Raw genomic sequence first — 20,525 nt, 5'->3', positions numbered from 1 at the left:
GGGCAAAATGTCACATCATAAACAAATGAAAGGATGATGGAAGGAGATATCTTTTATAGTTATAGGTAAGGAAAAGAGTTCTTGAGGGCCAGTTGAGACCAGGAAGAATCATAGGAGATAATAGGGGCAATTCTGATTACATAAAATTGAAAGGATTTTGAAAAACAAAATCAGTACAGAGGCAAGGAAATGGCAAAGCATTCCAGTGTCTTTACAAGAAGGCCTCCACTGGGGACATGACTGAAATAACTGAACAGGAGCTACAATAGATGACACACAATCACAATCTTGGTAACTGCTGTCTACAGACCCTCGAAGGTCATTTTCCTTTCTCCCTTAATGAGTCCAGTACCTAGCTTACAATTGTTCTCTCCCCTCATATCAGGGAACTTCAACATGCACACTGATTCTCCCCCAAATATCCTAACCACTTAGCTCCTCAGCTTACTCGCCTTCCATGAGCTATTCCTGAATCCCATCTCAGTCGTACTCAAAGATGGTCATACCCTCAATCTCGCCATCACCCACAAATGAACCACCTCCTTGTACAATAATTCTGAAATCTTTCCTTCATTTCTTTAAGGCAGAATCTTAGTAGAGTTAGCAATGGATTCAAAATTTGCACAGAGCTTACTGATTTGAGGAGGTGTAAGTTCCACCATTAGTTAGTTGTGTATCTATCCTCAGACAGCCTTTGAAACAACTGTCATTTTCCCTTTTGGGGCATATGTGGTAATCTGACGAGCATAAGGTAGAACTTCAGAGTTGTTTTAATCTTCTCCAGTTCATCTTACAGATGAGGAAACTGAGGCAAACAAGGTTAACTGACTTGCCCAGGGTCACACAGCTGGGAAGTGTCTGAGGCTAAATTTGAACTCAAAAAGATGAGTCTTCCTGACACTCTGTATCCACTAAGCTACGCAGCTGCCCTATAAAGAATTGTTTAAGGTTAAGCTGAAGGCCCAGTTAAGATCAGATAACATAATCTTGTCTCAGACCTAGTCAACACAATTGTGTGAATTCCTCCAGCTCCATTCAGCAGCGCATGTATAGGAGCAGAGGAGGTAGGTGGTGAGAATAATTCTGGGATGGTTGTTGGCAAAGCATGAAAAAGACAAGGGAGAAGGGCTTCTAGGGCAGAGGAGAGTTTGGGGCTGAACTGGCTCACTAAGTGGTAGAGATAGCCAGATTAGGGGTGATGGCCTGGGAAATTTCTGAGGAGTGGAATGCCTAGAAATCAAGGAGAAGCTAACGACAAGGTAAGGAAGAATAAAGCATAGGAAAAGATGGAATCAGCCTGGCAGAAACCAGTTTATGTGCTCCCTTCTTGTCCCACTTCTGGTCACCGAGACTATCTAAGCTCCTACAATTGTTGGCACTGCATGAATTAGTAAGGAATATCTGAAGGATGATTAAAATCGCAGCATTAGTAAGCAGAGTTGGTTTTAGGCATTGGTGAAATAAGTGGGATTCTCCAGATATGAGAAATAAAAGAGAATTCCCCCTACCTGAAAACAGAATCAAAGGATCATAGAATTAGAGTTGTCAGGGACCTCAGGGACCTTTTAATCCCATTCCCTTATTTCACAGATGAAGAAAGTGAGGTCCAAGATGGTTGAGTTGTCTGTTCAAGGTTAGGCAGCTCGTAACAATGGGACCTGAACCAAGTGCTCTGACTGTGCTGGCTCCTTAGACAGGTGACCCTTTGGCCTCCCTAGGTACTTAACATTTCAGCATTAGAGATGCAAACCTCTGGAAGAAGCTGCAGAACTGTGATGACTGGAAACACTACAAATTTAAGTTATCTAATCTCAACTGAGCACCCACTGCATCAAGGCAGTCCTTTCACTCCTCCCTAACTGAATTTCAATCCCAATCACAACAGCTGTTTGAAACTTTTTCTTCTCTCCTCCATCATCCCACAGCACCTTCTAACCCCCTTCTCAGCCAAGGACCTCACCTTATACTCTGTTCGCATTAGAGTCTCCTTGTTATGCTATCATACAGAGATAGCAAAGAAAACCATTAACACCTTAATGGTAATTACTTTCTGATTCTGTCAGCTGAGAAAGAGTCATAACAAAGTTTAATTTTTAGGGAAAGAGAGCAAGGCTCACAACCTGGGAAGAACGGGTCTGCGAAAGTGCCCAGTGGACATTCAATAGGCAGCAGGAAGACACTAAGGGAGGGAGGGAGGGAGACCTAAAAAGGGAATGAAAGACTCTAAACTTAAACTCTATCCACAATTTTACCTATTCCCTGACAAAAGGTTTAGTAAAAGTGATACCAGAATAACAGAAAAATGAAATGCAACTTCAGCTTTTTCTTTGGTTACCTGGACACCTCTATGCTCTATCACAGAAAACTGTCGGAATTAGAAGGGGCTTTGGAGATCATCTGGTCCTAATTCCTGATTTACAGATGAGAAGGCAGATCTAAAGAGGTAAACTGACTTACGTAAACTCACGCACCCAGTAACTGGCAGTGCCCACTAACTAAAGAAACAAGGCTCTTTCTACTAGCCCCAACATAATGTGATGGTCCCTTGGGTCTAGTTGGACCTCAGGTCCCCTGAAAGCTGAAGAGGCCCAAGAGAACACTTTCTCAGTCTGATGAGTAAGGACACACAAAATGAGTTTCAGTGAAAAAGATGAGATAATAGGTAAGTAAGAAAAAGAAACCACTGAAAACAGCAGCCCAGTGTCTGACAAACCCCACAATACAAATCACCAGAGAAGGAAGGATTCCATTTCTGACAGGAACTGCATGGAAAATTGGGAAGAAGCCTGGCAGAAATCAGATTTAGACCAAAATCTTAAAACATAACTCATGATAAGGTCAAACTGGACATGTGAAGAGAATCTAAAAAGATCAGAAGAATGACCAAGTATCTTTCACACCTGTGGTGATGCGGAGAATTCTGAAGTCAACAATGCAGAGAAAAGATCATCAAAGAAAAGAGATCATTTTGACTACATGAAACCAAAAGTATTTTACAGAAATAAAATGATCAGAGAGAAATGGTAGAACAGGAAAACTATATGCATAACATATTACCAAGAAAAGTCTGATACTGAAACTATATAGGAAACTGTCTCAATATTTAACATTAAGAGACATTTCAAATAAAATGGATCCAAGGGTATGAACAATGTTCAAAATATACAACGAACTATAAATAACTGTATGAAAACACGCTCCAAATCACTTACAGTAAAAAGAAATGCACAGTGTCTGGAATATACCAAGTCCTTATTAAATACTTGTTAAATGAATGAAATGCAAAGAAAAAAGTAGAGTTATTGGGGCAACTTTTTTTTTTTAATGGAGAGAAAAGAACAGATGGAAAATCAGAAAAGCTGGCTTTGAAAACTTCAGATTGATCTTATTAAATGTTTTTTAAAATGCTCTCTATATAACAGAGAACTGAAGTTATCATTTATTACTTTTTTCTATCCTACTATGTATATGCCAACATTCATTCTATTTAGTGTTTCATAATTTCAGAATAAAAATTAATTACAAAAGAAAGACATGCAAAGCAAAAACAATCCTGAGATTTTATCTCGCGCCATGCCAACTGGCAAAAATGACAAAAAAGGAGTAACGCTGGAGGGGCAATGGAAAAAATCAGCACACTGACACACAACTGGTAGAACTGTGAAGTGGTCTAATCATTCCAGATACCAATTTGGAATTATGCAAGAAGAATAACTAAATTGTCTATTTACCCTTTAGCCCATCAAGTGATCTCACTACTGGGAATATGTTTAAAGGTCAAACATAATAAAATATTCAAAATGGCATTCTTTGTGATAGCAAAGTTGGCACTCATCAATTAAGGAATGCTTACAAAAACTGGCATATGAGTGTAATGGAAAATGATTATGCGGTGAAAATGACAAATATGAAGAATTCAGAGAAGTATGGGAAGATATATATGAACTGAGAAGAGAGGAATAAGCAGAACTGAAGAAAACAGACAATAACCAGCATGATGTAAATAAAAAGACCACCAAACTAAGTTTAACTGAGGAACCTAAATATCAACGAAGGACACAAAGAACAGATAATGAAACCTATTATCATCCCTAAATAATAATTATGATGATGGCTACTCTCCAAGGAGTGCTTTAAGGTTTACAAAGAACTTCACAAATATTATCAAGTTTCACTCTCACAACAACCTTGGGAGGTACTATTATCCTCATTTTACAGATGAGGAAACTGAAAGTGAGTGAACTTGAGTGATTTGATCAGGGTCACACAGCTAGTGAGAGTCTGAGGCAGGATTTACACTCACGTCTTCCCAGCGTCAGGTTCAGTGTTCTATCCACTGCATCTAGCTGCCTAAAAACAGAAAGTGGGGGCTACTAGATAGAATACTGCATACACTGTCAGAACTGGTCACTGGATCAGATGTTTTTGCTTAGTTCAGAGTTTCTTAACCTTTCTGGTGTCATGAACACTCTTTCAGCAGTCTGGTGAAGGCTATGGAACAATGTTTTTAAATGCATAAAACACAAAGCTGACAAAGGAAATCAATTACATTGAAACAATTACCAAAATATTTTTTAAAAAAACAGCTCACAGACTCCAGACCCATGATTTAGCTGTTTTTGTCACAAGGAAGGACGTAATTTGTTTAAAATGGTTGTAAAATAAAGACAAAAGAGATCAATAAAACATATTATAATAAATAAATGAGGAAGTCATAGGTCACATGGAAGGGAATTATGGGGAGCAGAAAAAGACTTGGTCTGAGAAGGAGAAGACAAGGATCCTTGTATTAGCTCTGATAGTGACTTTCTACATGACTTTTGGGCAAACCTTTTCCTTTTCTAGGACTTGGCTTCTTTAAATGTAAATGAAGGCATCAGACTGGAAGATTTCTAATGTCCCTTTCAGCTCTTAGATTCTAGGATCCCTTGAACCAAGGGTCTAACCCAGTATGGCAAATCAGGATCATGGCCTCAAATTGGAGGTGACCATGGAAGTCACCTAGTCCCACCCTCTTCCCAATAAAGGAAGCTCTTCTACAAGCCCTCCAGACTAGAGTAATGACTATTTACTACAGTCATATTTGGTATTTACTTCTCTGTGTAAATGTCAATTTGACCCAATAAAATATGAGCTTCTTGAGCACAGGAACTATTTTGTCTGTGCTGGACCATAATAGGTATTCAATACATGTCTGCTGAATGAAGGACTGCTCCTATAAACTCAATAACTAAACTAAAACCTCCATCATGCTGAAGGTGAATCAGAGAAAGAGAAGAGGAAAAGCTAAGGGTGTCAAAATAACCAGATGCCTCAGATTACAACAAAACTATATCATGGCTTCCGGCTCCCCTGTGTGGTAAAGCTAGAAAACTTCATGCTAAATTAGGTCTTAAAAAGATGAACAGTTTCTTAGCTTTCTAGCACTTAAACATCTGCTTGGGTTTTTTGTTTGTTTTTTACTCTAACAGCCTGTAGTATTTCTTTGTCATTTAAATCAAGCCAATGCTAAGATTTAGGGAACAAAAGCAAGCAAAGTTTCCATTCATCACCTCTCACCTTGATTTATTAAACGCTGCATGAGGCCATACAATGTCTATTTAAGCTATAACTGAAAAAGCACACTGGAGTTGGAGGGGCCTGGGTCTGAATTGTGACTCTATTACTTAATATTTTTGTGGCCTTCGACAAGCCCCTTAACTTCTGTCTAGGCTCCAGTTTCCTCATCAGTAAATGAAGAAGGTGGCCTAGATTATCTGCAAAGTCCATGATCCTCACAGATTCACATTCTTCTGATCAGATGATCATTTATAATTTCAAAACTAACAAATGTCAATATTGCTAGTATCTATACAAGACTTGTAATTTCATCAGTGTAGAAAGCTTCAGTGAAGAACTTCCTTTATCTAATAAGCATACTTTCTCCAACTTACCTTGTTAGAAGGCTGCCTGGAGCACGGAGAGCTTAGGGATTTGCCCAGAGCCAATATGCAGGCAGAAGCAGGACTGGAACCCAGGTCTATCTGAACCTGAGGACTAGCCCTCTATCTACTGTGCCACCCTGCCCCTCTCGCATAATTACCATTCTTAAAAAGACAACAGTGAAAAGTCAAAGTCACTACCCTATCATGATTAGGCACTGGAGTAAAGATTTAGACTACAAATCAATTTCTAATAAAAAACTAGTATTTTCAGCAAATAGTTAATCACTCAATCCGCAAATTAAAGAGGGACTGATCATCCTATCAGATGACATGCTATATATTTTTGTTGTGGAGGAACAGAAAATTAGATCAAAGGGAAGGCATATTTAGTACATAACATAATAAATTAACTGGTCATTTTAATTTTAGTCAGTAGTTATTAAGATAAAATCATTTCTATGCTATCTTTTTCTTGAAACACTGAAAATCAATTAATTTATGGCATTTTTCAAATAGTTTTAAGGCTTTAGTGACAGCAAATGAATTAATCTCAGACATTACATTATTGAATGTACGACTTGTCATATAGAAGTAAACCTTTATAATGAATTTGATCAAAATTATTAAACATAAGGGTAAATGAAAATAAAATCCCAAGAAAAAATGAGAAATTGGCTACCTGATTATCAAATCGAGATTTGTTTGCAATTTAACTTTTTAAAAACACTAAATAATCTAATCATAATACTTGCATAATTGTACATAAAATTCAAGGGTCAGGGACTATCAGTTCCTAACAAATAAAACACTCACCTTTTTGATCTCACATCTGCTGCTTCGAACTGGATGTTCATAACCTGAGGATCTACTTCATTATTCACCTCAGAAATGAGGAGAGGTCTAGAATCATCATCCATTTTTGAAAGGTGAATTTTCTAAAATCTCTGAGGTCTGAAGATTTTTGACCTTAATAAATAAAAATATAAGTAATTTTAATTCTCTACGTAAAAGACATGATTTTGCTATTTATAAAGCTATATATTTTCAGTGTGTAAAACTTAAAAAGTACAATCATGAAACAATTCCTGAGGACATATGACAGATGCCTGAAATTTTAATTTCATTAGCAATTTAGGGAGGGACTCAGTTTTTTCAGTTCAACTAGGAATTCAAAGTCAGGAAACAACACAAATGGAAGGCAACTTGTCCTAACACCTCAGGGAGAATTTCCAGTTTAGCAAGCTAGCAACAAACACAACTCAGCTGAAAGAAAAAGAGGTCAAGTTAGCAGAACATAGGACATTTGGCTACAATAGACAAAAACTCTGTGTTAGTAATCTTCAATTACCATAAACCAAGCCAATCCAGAGAGTGATGGATCGTTCATTATTAAAGAAGTAGATGGAAGAGCTAAGGTATGCATAATCATATTACCTATCTTTGCCTTTATCAAACTGAAAGATACCTGAGAGGCCAAAAAACACCACTTCCTAAATGTCCCATGGCAGTTATATTATAGCAAATTACAAAGAAGAATAAAATTATACCTAGTCTAACTAAAATACCCCGGACATTGTTTATGTGTAAAAACATAAACGTACATTTACATACATAAACATACACAAGAGCATATGGGGACAGACATTGAAAAATGTACATTCCTAGAAAGCACAGCCCATATCCTGTGCACAGTATCTACCATGAGATGGGTAACTCTGGGCCCTTGGCTTCATTTCACCTATCCCTTAAGTCAAGAGATGATATCATTTACCCTAAGAAATGGAAAAACCACAAGTTGTATGACTTTAGGAGCTTTATCTTACAAAACCACAAGATGGTGCTGCATCTCCATGAAAGTGTCTTTTTTTTTTGGATACATTTTGTGACTTTTTCTTCAGTCTATTTTTCTTTTCATGGTCAGAAGGGAGGAAGGAAACAGAAAATGTATCTCTAGTTTCTATTATCTACCAAAATTGGCTCAGGACACAAAAATAAATCCATTGATTGATTTGTCTGATTTGATGGAATAAGGGGGTCATGGGAAATCTTCTAAGGTTATATTTTTTTCAGTGTCACTATTTTGATCCATTAATTTTTAAAAATTGAATTGGTATTTAGGTCAAACTATGATTTTTAGTCTTTGTCAGGAAACTGCCAATTTGATTAACTTCTTTGGATGGAATTAATAAAAACATGGAGTTTAAAATAGCAACCAGTGAATTTAAGGAAGCCACGCCCAGAATGGAACTTGAAGAAAGATTTAAAGTATTTGATGAGAAGAATAAACGTTAGGTTTAGGTTTTAATTTCTTAAAAATCTAGAAAACATCCTGGTAAATCACAAAATTAGTTGTAACACAGAAATTTCAAAAAGTCTCTTTTACTAAGACAGTCAAAAACCTTGGTGGCATTTTGTCTTCCATATGACAAAGAAACTCCAACTTTTTGTGTTCCTGGTAACATTCAGCTTGTAGACATAAAAAACTGGCAGGGGAAAGAAAAAGGAGTAAGAATTAGAGCTGTCTATATTCGAGGGGAAAAGAGGTGTCATGTGGGAAAGGGATCAGACTTTCTTCAGTTGGCCCCAGAAGGCAAATCTAGGAACAAAAAGAAGGTAAAGAAATGAAGAATGAAATTCTGTGTAAAGAAAAACTTATTAACACTTACAAAAGCTGTACAAAAGGAGAATGGACTGCCCATTACTAGAGACACTCAAGCCAACCCTAGATAAATCACATGGGTGGGACACTGGAGAAGGGATTCCTATTCAGTTGGATGAGGGAGCCTCCAAGTTCCCTCCCAATTATGAGAATCTGTGATTCCATGACCTTAGTCATTAATACCAAAAAGGTAACAACGCAGATGATGAAAGCAATTAAAAACACAAAGAAAGTTACCTCGATTAGACTCAAGGATAACTGATCAATAAATACCCATAAAGATCAGGGAAAAAATATTTCCTTACATAATGCTGCTTACAAAGATCAGTAACACCAGGATGCTCATAATCTACAACAAAACAGGCAGAGCCAAAGCTATCAGTCATTCATTTTGCAAGAGAAAAAACAGTGAAAGTTGAGGGGTCAAGCAGAAAGGCCACGGAATCCTCCTCCATTCCGGCATTCAGTGGTTCTTCACTCAATGATGTTTTAGAGTTGCAAATATGATATAAATACAAACTTTTGCCAGCTGAGATTTTAAAATAACATGGTCTACAATAATTATGGAGGGCAGGGGGCGGAGCCAAGATGGCGGAGTAGAAAGACACACATATGCTAGCTCCGAACCCACAGTCCATAAAATATCTGTAAAAAAGAACTCCCAACAAATTCTGGAGCAGCAGAAGTCACAGAACAACGGAGCGGACGAGATTTCTGTTCCAGAGAGCCCTGAAAACCTCTCGCAAAAGGTCCCTCGTGCCCTAGACCCAGAGCCGAGCCCAGCCCTGCTTGGCTGCGTGCACCGAGAGGAACAGATCCGAGCGGGCTTCAAAGACGGAATCTCCAGTGGCCGTGCGGGTCCCTCCACCCACGGGCCCCAAAGGTTGGTGAGAGGGTCTTCTCGGCTTGCTGAGAGGGGACTGGGGTGCCCCCATAACTCAGGCCCCCTCGGGAGGCAGCAGCGGAGGCGAGAGCAGACAGGGGCTCCCCAAGCAGGCAGGAGCCAGGATCCATTGTTGAAGGTCTCTGCATAAACCCCCTGAGGGAACTGAGCCCCGCCTGGCAGCCCTGCCCCCACCTAAGCACCTGAACTTAATCTCACACCGAACAGCAGCCCCGCCCCACCCAAAGCCCTGAAGCTGGGAAGCAGCATTTGAATCTCAGACCCCAAGAGCTGGCTGGGCGGATCTGGAGGCAAGGTGGGGGTGGAAAGAAAACTCAGAAGTCAAGTCACTGGCTGGGAAAATGCCCAGAAAAGGGAAAAGAAATAAGACTATAGAAGGTTACTTTCTTGGTGAACAGGTATTTCCTCCCTTCCTTTCTGATGAGGAAGAACAATGCTTACCATCAGGGAAAGACACAGAAGTCAAGGCTTCTGTATCCCAGCCCAAACAATGGGCTCAGGCCATGGAAGAGCTCAAAAAGGATTTTGAAAATCATGTTAGAGAGGTGGAAGAAAAACTGGGAAGAGAAATGAGAGAGATGAAAGAAAAGCATAAAAAGCAGGTTCACACTCTGCTAAAGGAGACCCAAAAAAATGCTGAAGAAAATAACACCTTGAAAAATAGGCTAACTCAACTGGCAAAAGAGGTTCAAAAAGCCAATGAGGAGAAGAATGCTTTCAAAAGCAGAATTAGCCAAATGGAAAAGGAGGTTCAAAAGCTCACTGAAGAAAATAGTTCTTTCAAAATTAGAATGGAACAGATAGAGGCCAATGACTTTATGAGAAACCAAGAAATCACAAAACAAAACCAAAAGAATGAAAAAATGGAAGATAATGTGAAATATCTCATTGGAAAAACAACTGACCTGGAAAATAGATCCAGGAGAGACAATTTAAAAATTATGGGCCTACCTGAAAGCCATGATCAAAAAAAGAGCCTAGACATCTTTCATGAAATTATCAAGGAAAACTGCCCTGAGATTCTAGAACCAGAGGACAAAATAAATATTCAAGGAATCCACAGAACACCGCCTGAAACAGATCCAAAAAGAGAAACTCCTAGGAACATTGTGGCCAAATTCCAGAGTTCCCAGGTCAAGGAGAAAATATTGCAAGCAGCTAGAAAGAAACAATTTAAGTATTGTGGAAATACAATCAGGATAACACAAGATCTAGCAGCTTCTACATTAAGGGATCGAAGGGCATGGAATAAGATATTCCAGAAGTCAAAGGAACTAGGACTAAAGCCAAGAATCATCTACCCAGCAAAACTGAGTATAATACTTCAGGGGAAAAATTGGTCTTTCAATGAAATAGAGGACTTTCAAGCATTCTTGATGAAAAGACCCGAGCTGAAAAGAAAATTTGATTTTCAAACACAAGAATGAAGAGAAGCATGAAAAGGTAAACAGCAAAGAGAAGTCATAAAAGACTCATAAAAGTTGAACTGTTTACATTCCTACATGGAAAGACAATATTTGTAACTCTTGAAACTTTTCAGTATCTGGGTACTGGGTGGGATTACACACACACACACGCACATGCACACGCACACGCACAAGCACACACACACACAGAGACAGAGTGCACAGAGTGAATTGAAGAGGATGGGATCATATCTTAAAAAAATGAAATCAAGCAGTGAGAGAGAAATATATTGGGAGGAGAAAGGGAGCAATGGAATGGGGCAAATTATCTCTCATAAAAGAGGCAAGCAAAAGACTTATTAGTGGAGAGATAAAGAGGAGAGGTGAGAGAAAAACATGAAGTTTACTCTCATCACATTCCACTAAAGGAAGGAATAAAATGCACACTCATTTTGGTATGAAAACCTATCTTACAATACAGGAAATGGGGGATAAGGGGATAAGCAGGGTGGGGGGGATGAAGGAAGGGAGCGCATGGGGAGGAGGGAGCAATTTGAAGTCAACATTCTTGGGGAGGGACAGGATCAAAAGAGAGAATAGAAGCAATGGGGGGCAGGATAGGATGGAGGGAAATATAGTTAGTCTTATACAACATGACTATTATGGAAGTCATTTGCAAAACTACACAGATATAGCCTATATTGAATTGCTTGCCTTCCAAAGGGAAGGGGTGGGGAGGGAGGGAGGAAGAGAAGTTGGAACTCAAAGTTATAGGAACAACTGTCAAGTACTGTTCTTGCTACTAGGAAATAAGAAATACAGGTAAAGGGGTATAGAAAGTCATTTGGCCCTACAGGACAAAAGAGAAGATGGAGACAAGGGCAGAGAGGGATGATAGAAGAGAGGGCAGATTGGTGATAGGGGCAATTAGAATGCTTGGTGTTTTGGGGTGGGGGGAGGGGGCAAATGGGGAGAAAATTTGGAACCCAAAATTTTGTGAAAATGAATGTTAAAAGTTAAATAAAAAATAATAATAATTATGAAGGGCATGCTGAAGCTACACTTAGTAATGTAAAATGGAAGTCTTGGTAACAACTCCCATTCTTTGACATAATCACAGTATCTTGGGGTTTAATGGGTCCTCAGAGGCCATCAAGTTCAACCCATGTCCAAATAATCCTTTCTATGACATACTCCACAAGGCATAATCTAGCCAACGTACAATGGCAGCCCAATTCCACTTTTCAACGTATGTGATTGTGATATTTTTATACTGAGACTACATGTCATCCTGTAATTTCTGACCACTGATCCTAGTCCTGCCAAACAGAAATATACAAAAATCAATAACGGAGCACTTAGTAAGAACCAGTGTGCCAGGCTCCATGCTGGGCAATGGGAATACAAAGACAAAAAGGAAACAGTTCCCCCTTCCAGGACCTTACATTCTACTGAGAGGGCAGTGTACACATATAGAATACACAAAAAGTGCAAAAAAAATTACATGGTAATGAGGGGGGAAGCCTTAGCAACTAGGAGGGCAGGAAAGCCTTCATATACAAGATGGCATCTGAGTTGATTTTTTAAGAAACACAGGGATGGTAAAAGGCAAAGTTGAGAAGGTGTATTCTAGGCATGGGGATAGCTGGTGATGGAAGGTAAGGAACATAAAGATGATCAATGTGGCTGGGCCACAGGATACCTGAAAGAGACTGATATCTAATAAGGATAGAAAAGTAGAAGTTAATAGAACCAGAAGGGATATAAGAGGCCATTGAAATCAATCTCCTTATTTTACAAACAAGGCAACTAAGGCTGAGGTGGGTTAAGTGCCTTGTCAGTTAGTGAGTATTTAAGGTAGCATTTGAACTAAAGTTTTCCTAATGCCAAGCGAAGCACTTTAAGTGCCAAACAGAAGAATTTACATTGATCCCAGACATGATACAGAGCCACGGGAATTCAACATGTAAGAAAGTAACATGGTTAAACCTAAACTTTTTAGAAAAATCATTTTAGCAGCTTTGGGGAAAAAAAAATTGTAGAGGAAATTGCAGAAGAAAGAGCCTTGAGGCAATTAGAAAGTGATTGCAATGATCCAGGGAATAGATAATGAAGATTTAAAACTAGTGTCATACATCTGCTTGTGGTGACAAGAGGATAACAGTGAGAAAAGTGGAAAACAAATTAATTCCTCTTCCACACATCGTCGTCATTCAGTCATTTTCAGCTGTGTTCAACTCTTCATGACCCCATTTGGGGTTTTCTTTGCTGGGGATGGAAGCTCAATTCCATGTGGACAGTCTCGGGCGGGTAAAGGTGGGAACTTCTAAATCTTAGAGTTCTCACGAGGCCCCCCATAAACACCAGGGAATCGAGGAGTGAGACCGAGCAATCTCGTGTATTTCCGCCTCTTCCCGTGAGAAACGTGATGGGAGAGAGCTCTCCCCGCCCTCGAGATTGTCCCGGATCTGGGCACACCTATTGTTATCTAACAGGCACGGTATTCAGGTGCAAACTAAGGAGAGCTTAATTGGGATCAGGAAAGCCTGAAAGCGCTCTTAGGCGGGAGGGGCGCGGAGCGGACAGGACAGAAGGCTCTGTTTTTCCTCTCTCCGCTCTCCCCTCCCCCTCTCTCCCCACTTACACTTCTACTTCCAATCTCTTATTGTAAGATCTTTGCCTCCTTGGGAGATCTTTCTCTCTCCCTCCTAAGGAAGAATTCCCCCTGCACTTGTAACCAGAACCCTGAATAAAGCTCAACCCTTGTTCGACTCTGATAGGTCTCTTCTCTCATACGAGTATCCGGTTTGGCCAGCCGAAGACCTCCGATAGAGGTAAGGTAAGACTCGGGTAGCCCACAGGCCTCTAGGCCTGGCATTTCTTGGCAAAGAAACTGGAGTGATTGGCCATTTCCTTCTTCATCTCATTTTACAGATGAGGAAACTGAGGCCAACAGGGTTATGTGACTTGCACAAGGTCACTGTCTGAGGCTGGATTTGAACTTAGGAATGAGTCTTTCTGACTCCAGGCATGGCATTCTATTCACTGCCCATGACAGTCCTTCAAATACCTGACAATAGCTCTCCTAACTTCTTTCACTCTCCTCTCCTCTACACTCAACTGCTTCAGCCAATATTACTATGGCATGGTCTCAAGCCCTTCACCATGCTGACTGCCACACTCCAAACTGTGGTGCCACAACTACACACAGTACCACAAAGGGTGAAACGAGGGCAAAGCATAGTAGAACCAATACTTCCTTAGTCCCAGACACTAAGCCTCTCTTAGGGAAGCCTAGGATCACATTAGTTTTATTTTTGGCTGCAAAATCAGAAATTGCCTTTTACTGAACTTGCACACCAATAATCCTTTTCAGATGAAGTGCAGCCTCATCATGGCTCTCTCATGTTATACCTGACAACAACTTTTGAACCAGTGTGTAAGACTTCACATTTTATCTTCATTCAACTCATCATCCAGTTGACTATTCTAGCCTGTCAACATCTTTTGGGACACTGCCTTTGTAATCCAACTTGTTGGCCATCACTCTTAGCTTTGTGTCTCCTACAAACCTGAAAACAAAGGCTATTCATACATTTCTCTGCCCCCAACAGAATGTAAGGTTCTTCTCTAGCAGATAGCACAAAGTAGGTACTTAACACAGACATTAATAACAATAGTAAAAGAGCACAGAACCAAGTATATATCCCTGGGACACACTATTAGCCCTCCTCCAAAGCCAAGGGTTTTATCTCCTTCCATCATACTCTCATTTATTTATGATGTGACATTTTGCCTATTTAGACCTACATCCATTTCAAGATTAGCCCTCCTCCACGGCCAGGGGATCCACAGATAGATTTCAGGGAATCCTTTAACTTCAATAGGGGAAAAAATTATAACTTTATCTTTACTAAGCTCTAAATGCAATTTACTATTTCCCTTAATTATGAACATAGGCAACAAACAACATTCTGAAAAAAGGGTCCATAGTTTTCACCAGTCTGCCAGAGGTCTATGACACAAAAAAAAAAAGTTTAAGAACTTTTCCAGGCTAACATAGCACCATTAATGAATTTTCAGTCCACCCAAGCAATGTTACAAATTTACCTATTATTCTCTAATTCACATTTTCCTATCTTACCTATAACAGCATGAGAAACTCAGTCATGTACTTTGCTGGAATTTAAATAAACTACACCTGATTTAACAGACTAATTAAGGACCCTGTCAAAAAAAAAAAAGGAAATAAGGTTAGTGTGATAGGACGTTTCTTGATGAAACCATTCTGACTTTTTGTGGTTATCCACTTTGTGAATAATACCTTCTGGAATTCTGCGGGTAAGTCAGTTCACTAGCTTATTATAAGTTTTATTTTCCGTTCTTTTCCCTTCTGTGAAAATGGGGACAGTTGCTATGATCTTTCCATCAATCTTTCAGAGATTCTTCAGCAGTCACACCTACCAGTTCTTACAGTAGCCTGAGAGGTAGTTTGCAAACTGAACTCATGAAGGGCAGCTAAATACTCTCTTTTTATATCCCTACTTATCTTGGATAGCAACTTATTACTCTAAATAGTCATTTTTGTTCAGTTCTTTCGAATCCTGTGATCATTCTCCTTGGTAGATAAAACAAAAACAAAATAAAAGTTGAATAGTCTTGCCTTTTTTCTGTTGTACATTATCCAGTTCTATTTGCCCCAAGCAGCCGTCCTATCCATCGTCTGATTGGCTTTTCCTCTATATCGCTAAAAACAAAATAAACTTTTATTTTCTTTAGTTTTCCTCATCCACTTCAGCTCATTTTGAACTTTAGCGTTTCTGACATTTCTGAACGGAATAGACGGCAAGTTAGCGTTTATTCACCTTTGACTGTCTTTCCCATCTTCTGGATATGGCTTTTTAAAATCAAAGTTTCTACCTATTTATCCTTATGGTATTATCTAATCTAAAACTTAAGTATATATATGTATATGTATCTTCCTATTATGAAGCAGTAATGCTTTCTGTAAAATATCATTCTGCAAAATAATACATAGCCTATTTTAAGGTCACAATGAATGAGAGAACCATCTTTTCCTAAGCATTTCCTAAAGCACTGAGATAGAATCTAAAAATACTTTGTTTTCAACTAACCAATTTATTTCTAGAGGCAGATGAGATCCACTGTAGATTAAATTCTCCAAACAGCATCCTAAAGTGGAAAAAGCACTGGGAGTTGAATCTGAGGTTAGAAACTCAGTTCTGCCACTGAAAAACCTTATTACTCTAAATGGCCATTTTTACTGAGTTCTTTCTAACCCTGGGTTCCTTCTCCTTGGATCTAACTCGTCTGGCTTCAGTTTCTTCATCTGCAAAATAACAGGGGGTAAAACTAAGTTATCCCAAAGGTTCCCTTCCAGCTCTAAATCCTAGAATCTGGGAGTAAACTGAAAACTGTTTTTCTCATGCCAAGAAAGCCTAGGCGGCACCTTAGCTTGCACCAACCATGTTCAGGCGGCACCTTAGCTTGTGCCAACCATGGTTAGGTGACACCTTAGCTTGTGCCAACCATGGTTAGGCAGCACCTTAGCTTGCCCCAACCATGTTTAGGTGGCACCTTGGCATTTAGGTGGCACCTTAGCTTGCACCAACCATGGTTAGGCGGCACCTTGGCTTGCGCCAACCATGTTCAGGCGGCACCTTGGCTTGCGCCAACCATGTTCAGGCGGCACCTTGGCTTGCGCCAACCATGTTCAGGCGGCACCTTGGCTTGCGCCAACCATGTTCAGGCGGCACCTTGGCTTGCGCCAACCATGTTCAGGCGGCACCTTGGCTTGCGCCAACCATGTTCAGGCGGCACCTAGGCTTGCGCCAACCATGTTCAGGTGGCACCTTGGCTTGCGCCAACCATGTTTAGGTGGCACCTAAGCTTGTACCAGCCATGTTATCATACTAATGCCACACTTACAAGGCAAATCTTAGTCTGCCAACTGGAAAAATGCCAGGCCAGGCTGGATTTATCCGCCTTCAACAAAGACACGAAGAGGGAGGTTTCTTCACTAGTTACCTGCTGGCCAGCCTATGGAAATCCTCTCCGGATGGTGAACGCTGTAAGAAAAAAGAGGAGGCACATGAGAATTCACCCCAGGGGCAGAGACAGAGCTGACACCCTTTTTAACTGCCCTGCTCCTAACCTGGGCACGGATCGGAGGTGCCCCCCTGGAGTTACAGCTTACACCTTCTGTGGCACCCAGAGCTCTGCAGGGGCACTGCCCACCTCCTTTCTTGGGGATCCCTCCGCACAAGTGGGCAACCCGGCTACAGGGCACTACTGCGCTGGGGGGGGGGGGTCCTGCAATGCCCCTGCCCACTCATGCTGTCCCTGATCAGCTCACCCCCCACCCCCGCTGCTGGGGTCGGCCCTCAGACGGGAGCGTTTCTAACCCCAGCTCTCGTGCCAATCCCGGGGCTCATTCCAGTCACGACCACCGCCCCCCTTCTCCCCTTGCCCCGCCCCAGGATCTGCATTCTCTCTCTCGTCTCTGTCTCTCCCTCCCTCCCTCTCTCTCTCCAGCCCCGGCACGAGCAGCAGGGAAAACTTTAATTTTGTTTTCCACATTCAGCCGCCCCTCCCCCCGCCCCCAGCCCAGCCATCCGGGGATCCCAAAGCGCTTCACCGACGTTCCCGGGGGGACCAGCCCTTTCGAGCGCCCCCTCCCTCTCCCCCTCCCCCTCCCCGGGGATGGATCCTGAATTTGTCTGGGGAGACACTGAAGAGAAATGGGGGGGAGGGGAGAGAGGCCGGGTCTACCTGACAGGGCGCGGGGCGGGTGGGCAGGGAGCCGAAGCCAGGCCTGGACGGCGCTGCCAACCAGCCCCTTCAGCCCCACTCTTTCAAAAAGCAGCAGTCCCCCGGCTTTCACTAAACAGGAAGTGGCCACTTGGGCGGGCCGCGAGGGCTGACGGGGATTGGAGTTCTCGCCGCGGATGGTCCTCGAACCTCCCAACCCGTGCGGACTACAGCCCCCACAAGGGCCCGCGGCAAATCTGGGCTCTCTCTGGAGCACGCGTCTCAGACTTGCTCCAGAAAAGGGACGTGGGTGGCTCGTCCGCCTCGGCCCCCTCCGCTCCCCGGGGGCCCCCCGGAGGGCTCTGTGGTCTGGTGCTGGAGCTGCTGGGCTGCGGTCACGTGCCGGGCAGCCGCCGAGCCGGTCTGCTGACTCAGGGCTGGGCAGGCTCCCCGTCATGCTTCAGACCAGGACTGATGTGTCTGTCCTTCCCTCTTCCGGCGTCACAGAGGACCGACTGGACGGGAACGTGGCTTATCTCGGAGCCGAACCCCTGACCCCCCCAAGTGAAGACGTGGGACCCCACTGGAGCCGCTGGTAACAAGGCTTGGAAAAGCTGGTCACCGCCCTGGGCCTCAGTTTCCTCCTCCATAAGACGTGGGCTTAGAACTCGAGCAGCGTTCTTAACGTTTTGCGGGTCACGGCCCCCTGTGGTGTAATGAGGAACCTGTAGATCTTGGCTCAGGATATTTTTTAAGCATAAAATACATAGGATTACAAAGAACACCAATTATATTTCCCCCCTTTTTATTTTCAGTTCCAAATTCTCTTCCCTTTCCCCATCTTTTAAGAAGGCAATAAAAAGAAAACTTCATCGCAAATCCATAGTCCTTTAAAACGAATTTCTGCTTCAACCACGTTCCCCAAAAAAGCAGGAAAAAGAAAGAAATAGGATGCTTCAGTCTGTGCTGAGACTCATTATTGCCTGCATCTGGAGGTGGGCGGCCTGCTTCATTATGAGACCTTGGGAACTGAGTCGGCCAGGATATAAATTGTTCTCTTGGTTCTTCTTACTTTAAGTGGCATCTTCTATACAAGAGGAAACCAATTATACTGAAAAATTTTAATTAAAAAAAATTTAAAAACTAAGTTCCTTTCCCCCCTCCCCATTAACATCCCCTAAAAATGATTTCCAGCTGTAGCTGAAAAATGACTAATCTGTGAAAACTCCCTACCCCATTCATTCCTTGTGATAGGGCAAGTCCAAAGTTTTCCAGTCACCTCATGCTTATGGCCACCTGGCACTCCATTTGGGGGAGATGACCTTCCCTAGTACGTTAACTGAGAAGATGCCAAGCAGCGTGAGAACGCTTTCAACTTCCTTCTCCTTCTTAAAATCTGTTTTCTTTTACCCTGTGTTTGAGATACAAGTGACTGTTTTTGTTAGAGCTAAGCCCAGCAAGTTAAATCTTAAATTTCATCCTCTTTTATTTCTATAAAATGAGACACTTGGACTGAAATGTACTTAAAGATTAGATCCTGCTATACAGCCCAGAACACTCTCAAGTGCTGCCCCAAACTAAAAAATAAAATAGATAATATTAACTTGTGGCTTTCTAAGTCAATATATAATCCCTTGGTCATCCTTATATATGTTTTAGTGGTGTGTATCTGAGTTTGACATCACTGGATTGGATGATTTCTAAGATCTTTCCAGCTCTAAATCTATGATCCTTACTGCAGGAAAATCAATACTGCTCCAGCCCTTCTGGAAAGCAATCTGGAGCTGTGACCAAATAAAGTGTGCGTACCTTTTGACCCAGCAATACTATTATTAGTCCCATACTCCCAAAGAGGTCAAAGAAAGAGGAAAAGGACCTATATTACAAAAATGTAGTATTTCTTTTTGTGCTGACAACTGGAAACTAAGGAGGTAGCCTTGGGGCATGAGGAATGGTTAGACGAATTATGGTATATGAATGAAATGGAATACTACTGTGCTGTAAAAAGATGAAGGGGGCAGTTTCAGAAAAATCTGAGATTTATTTGAACTGATACAGAATGAAGTAAAGTAGAACTAGGAAAAGAATATATATATACAATAATAACCAAGCCCTTTATAAGCCAACTTCCCTCTACCTTTCTTTTTCACTTTACCCTCTCTTGTCATCCTTCCGTTCTCATCTAGTGACATTGGCCTCCTTGCCATTTCTCTAACAAAATACTACATTTCCAGACTCAGGGCATTTTCACTGGCTACCCCCATGCCTGGAAAGCTCTCCCTCCTCATCTCCATTTCCTGGCTTCTTTCAAGTCCTCACTAAAATCCTACCTGGGGCAGCTAGGTGGTACAGTAGATAGAGCACCAGTGCAGGAGTCAGGAGGACCTGAGGTCAAATCTCACCTCAGACACTTGACTCTCACTAGCTGTATGACCTTGGGCACGTCACTTAACCCCAATTGCCTCATCCTGGGTCATCTCCAGTCATCCTGATGAATATCTATCTCGTCACTGGATTCAGATGGCTCTGGAGGAGAAGTGAGGCTGGTGACCTGCACAGCCCTCCCTCACTCAAAACAAAGTCAAGTGCAAGTCATGTCATCATTTCTCTGCTGGCATGGTCTTCTTTGGCAATGAAGGACCAACACACAAAATTCTACCTGCTACAGGAAGCCTTTCCTGATCGTCCTTAATTCTAGTGTGTTCTACCTATTTATCCTGTTTATAACTTGTTCAAATGTAGCTATTTGCATAGTTGGCCATTAGACTGTGAACTCTTTGAGAGCAGAGACTGTCTTTTTCTATTTTTATGTCCCCAGTGACTAGCACAATGCTTGACAATATTAAGCACTTTAAAAAAGT

General features: G+C 41.5%; 1 protein-coding gene across 5 annotated transcripts in view; it reads right to left on the bottom strand.

The window, feature by feature from the left end:
• The window catches only part of SLC38A9 (solute carrier family 38 member 9), a 104,693-nt gene extending 86,814 nt beyond the window's left edge, over positions 1-17,879 (bottom strand). For 2 of the 5 annotated variants that reach the window (XM_072605615.1, XM_072605619.1), the window contains exons 1-3: positions 17,686-17,879; positions 16,942-16,982; positions 6,738-6,890 (exon numbers count right to left, since the gene is read on the bottom strand). In XM_072605615.1, coding sequence (XP_072461716.1) covers positions 6,738-6,841 — 104 coding nt within the window. In that variant the 5' untranslated portion in view covers positions 6,842-6,890; positions 16,942-16,982; positions 17,686-17,879. Of the gene's footprint in view, positions 1-6,737; positions 6,891-15,556; positions 15,641-16,842; positions 16,983-17,685 lie in introns of all 5 variants that reach the window. The other 3 variants (XM_072605618.1, XM_072605616.1, XM_072605620.1) reach the window with 3 other exon arrangements.
• Between the last annotated feature and the right edge of the window lie 2,646 nt (positions 17,880-20,525).

The sequence above is a fragment of the Notamacropus eugenii genome, chromosome 4 (assembly GCF_028372415.1).
Source record: "Notamacropus eugenii isolate mMacEug1 chromosome 4, mMacEug1.pri_v2, whole genome shotgun sequence".
Taxonomy (NCBI): Eukaryota; Metazoa; Chordata; class Mammalia; order Diprotodontia; family Macropodidae; genus Notamacropus; species Notamacropus eugenii.
This window is presented reverse-complemented; position numbering and strand designations above follow the sequence as displayed.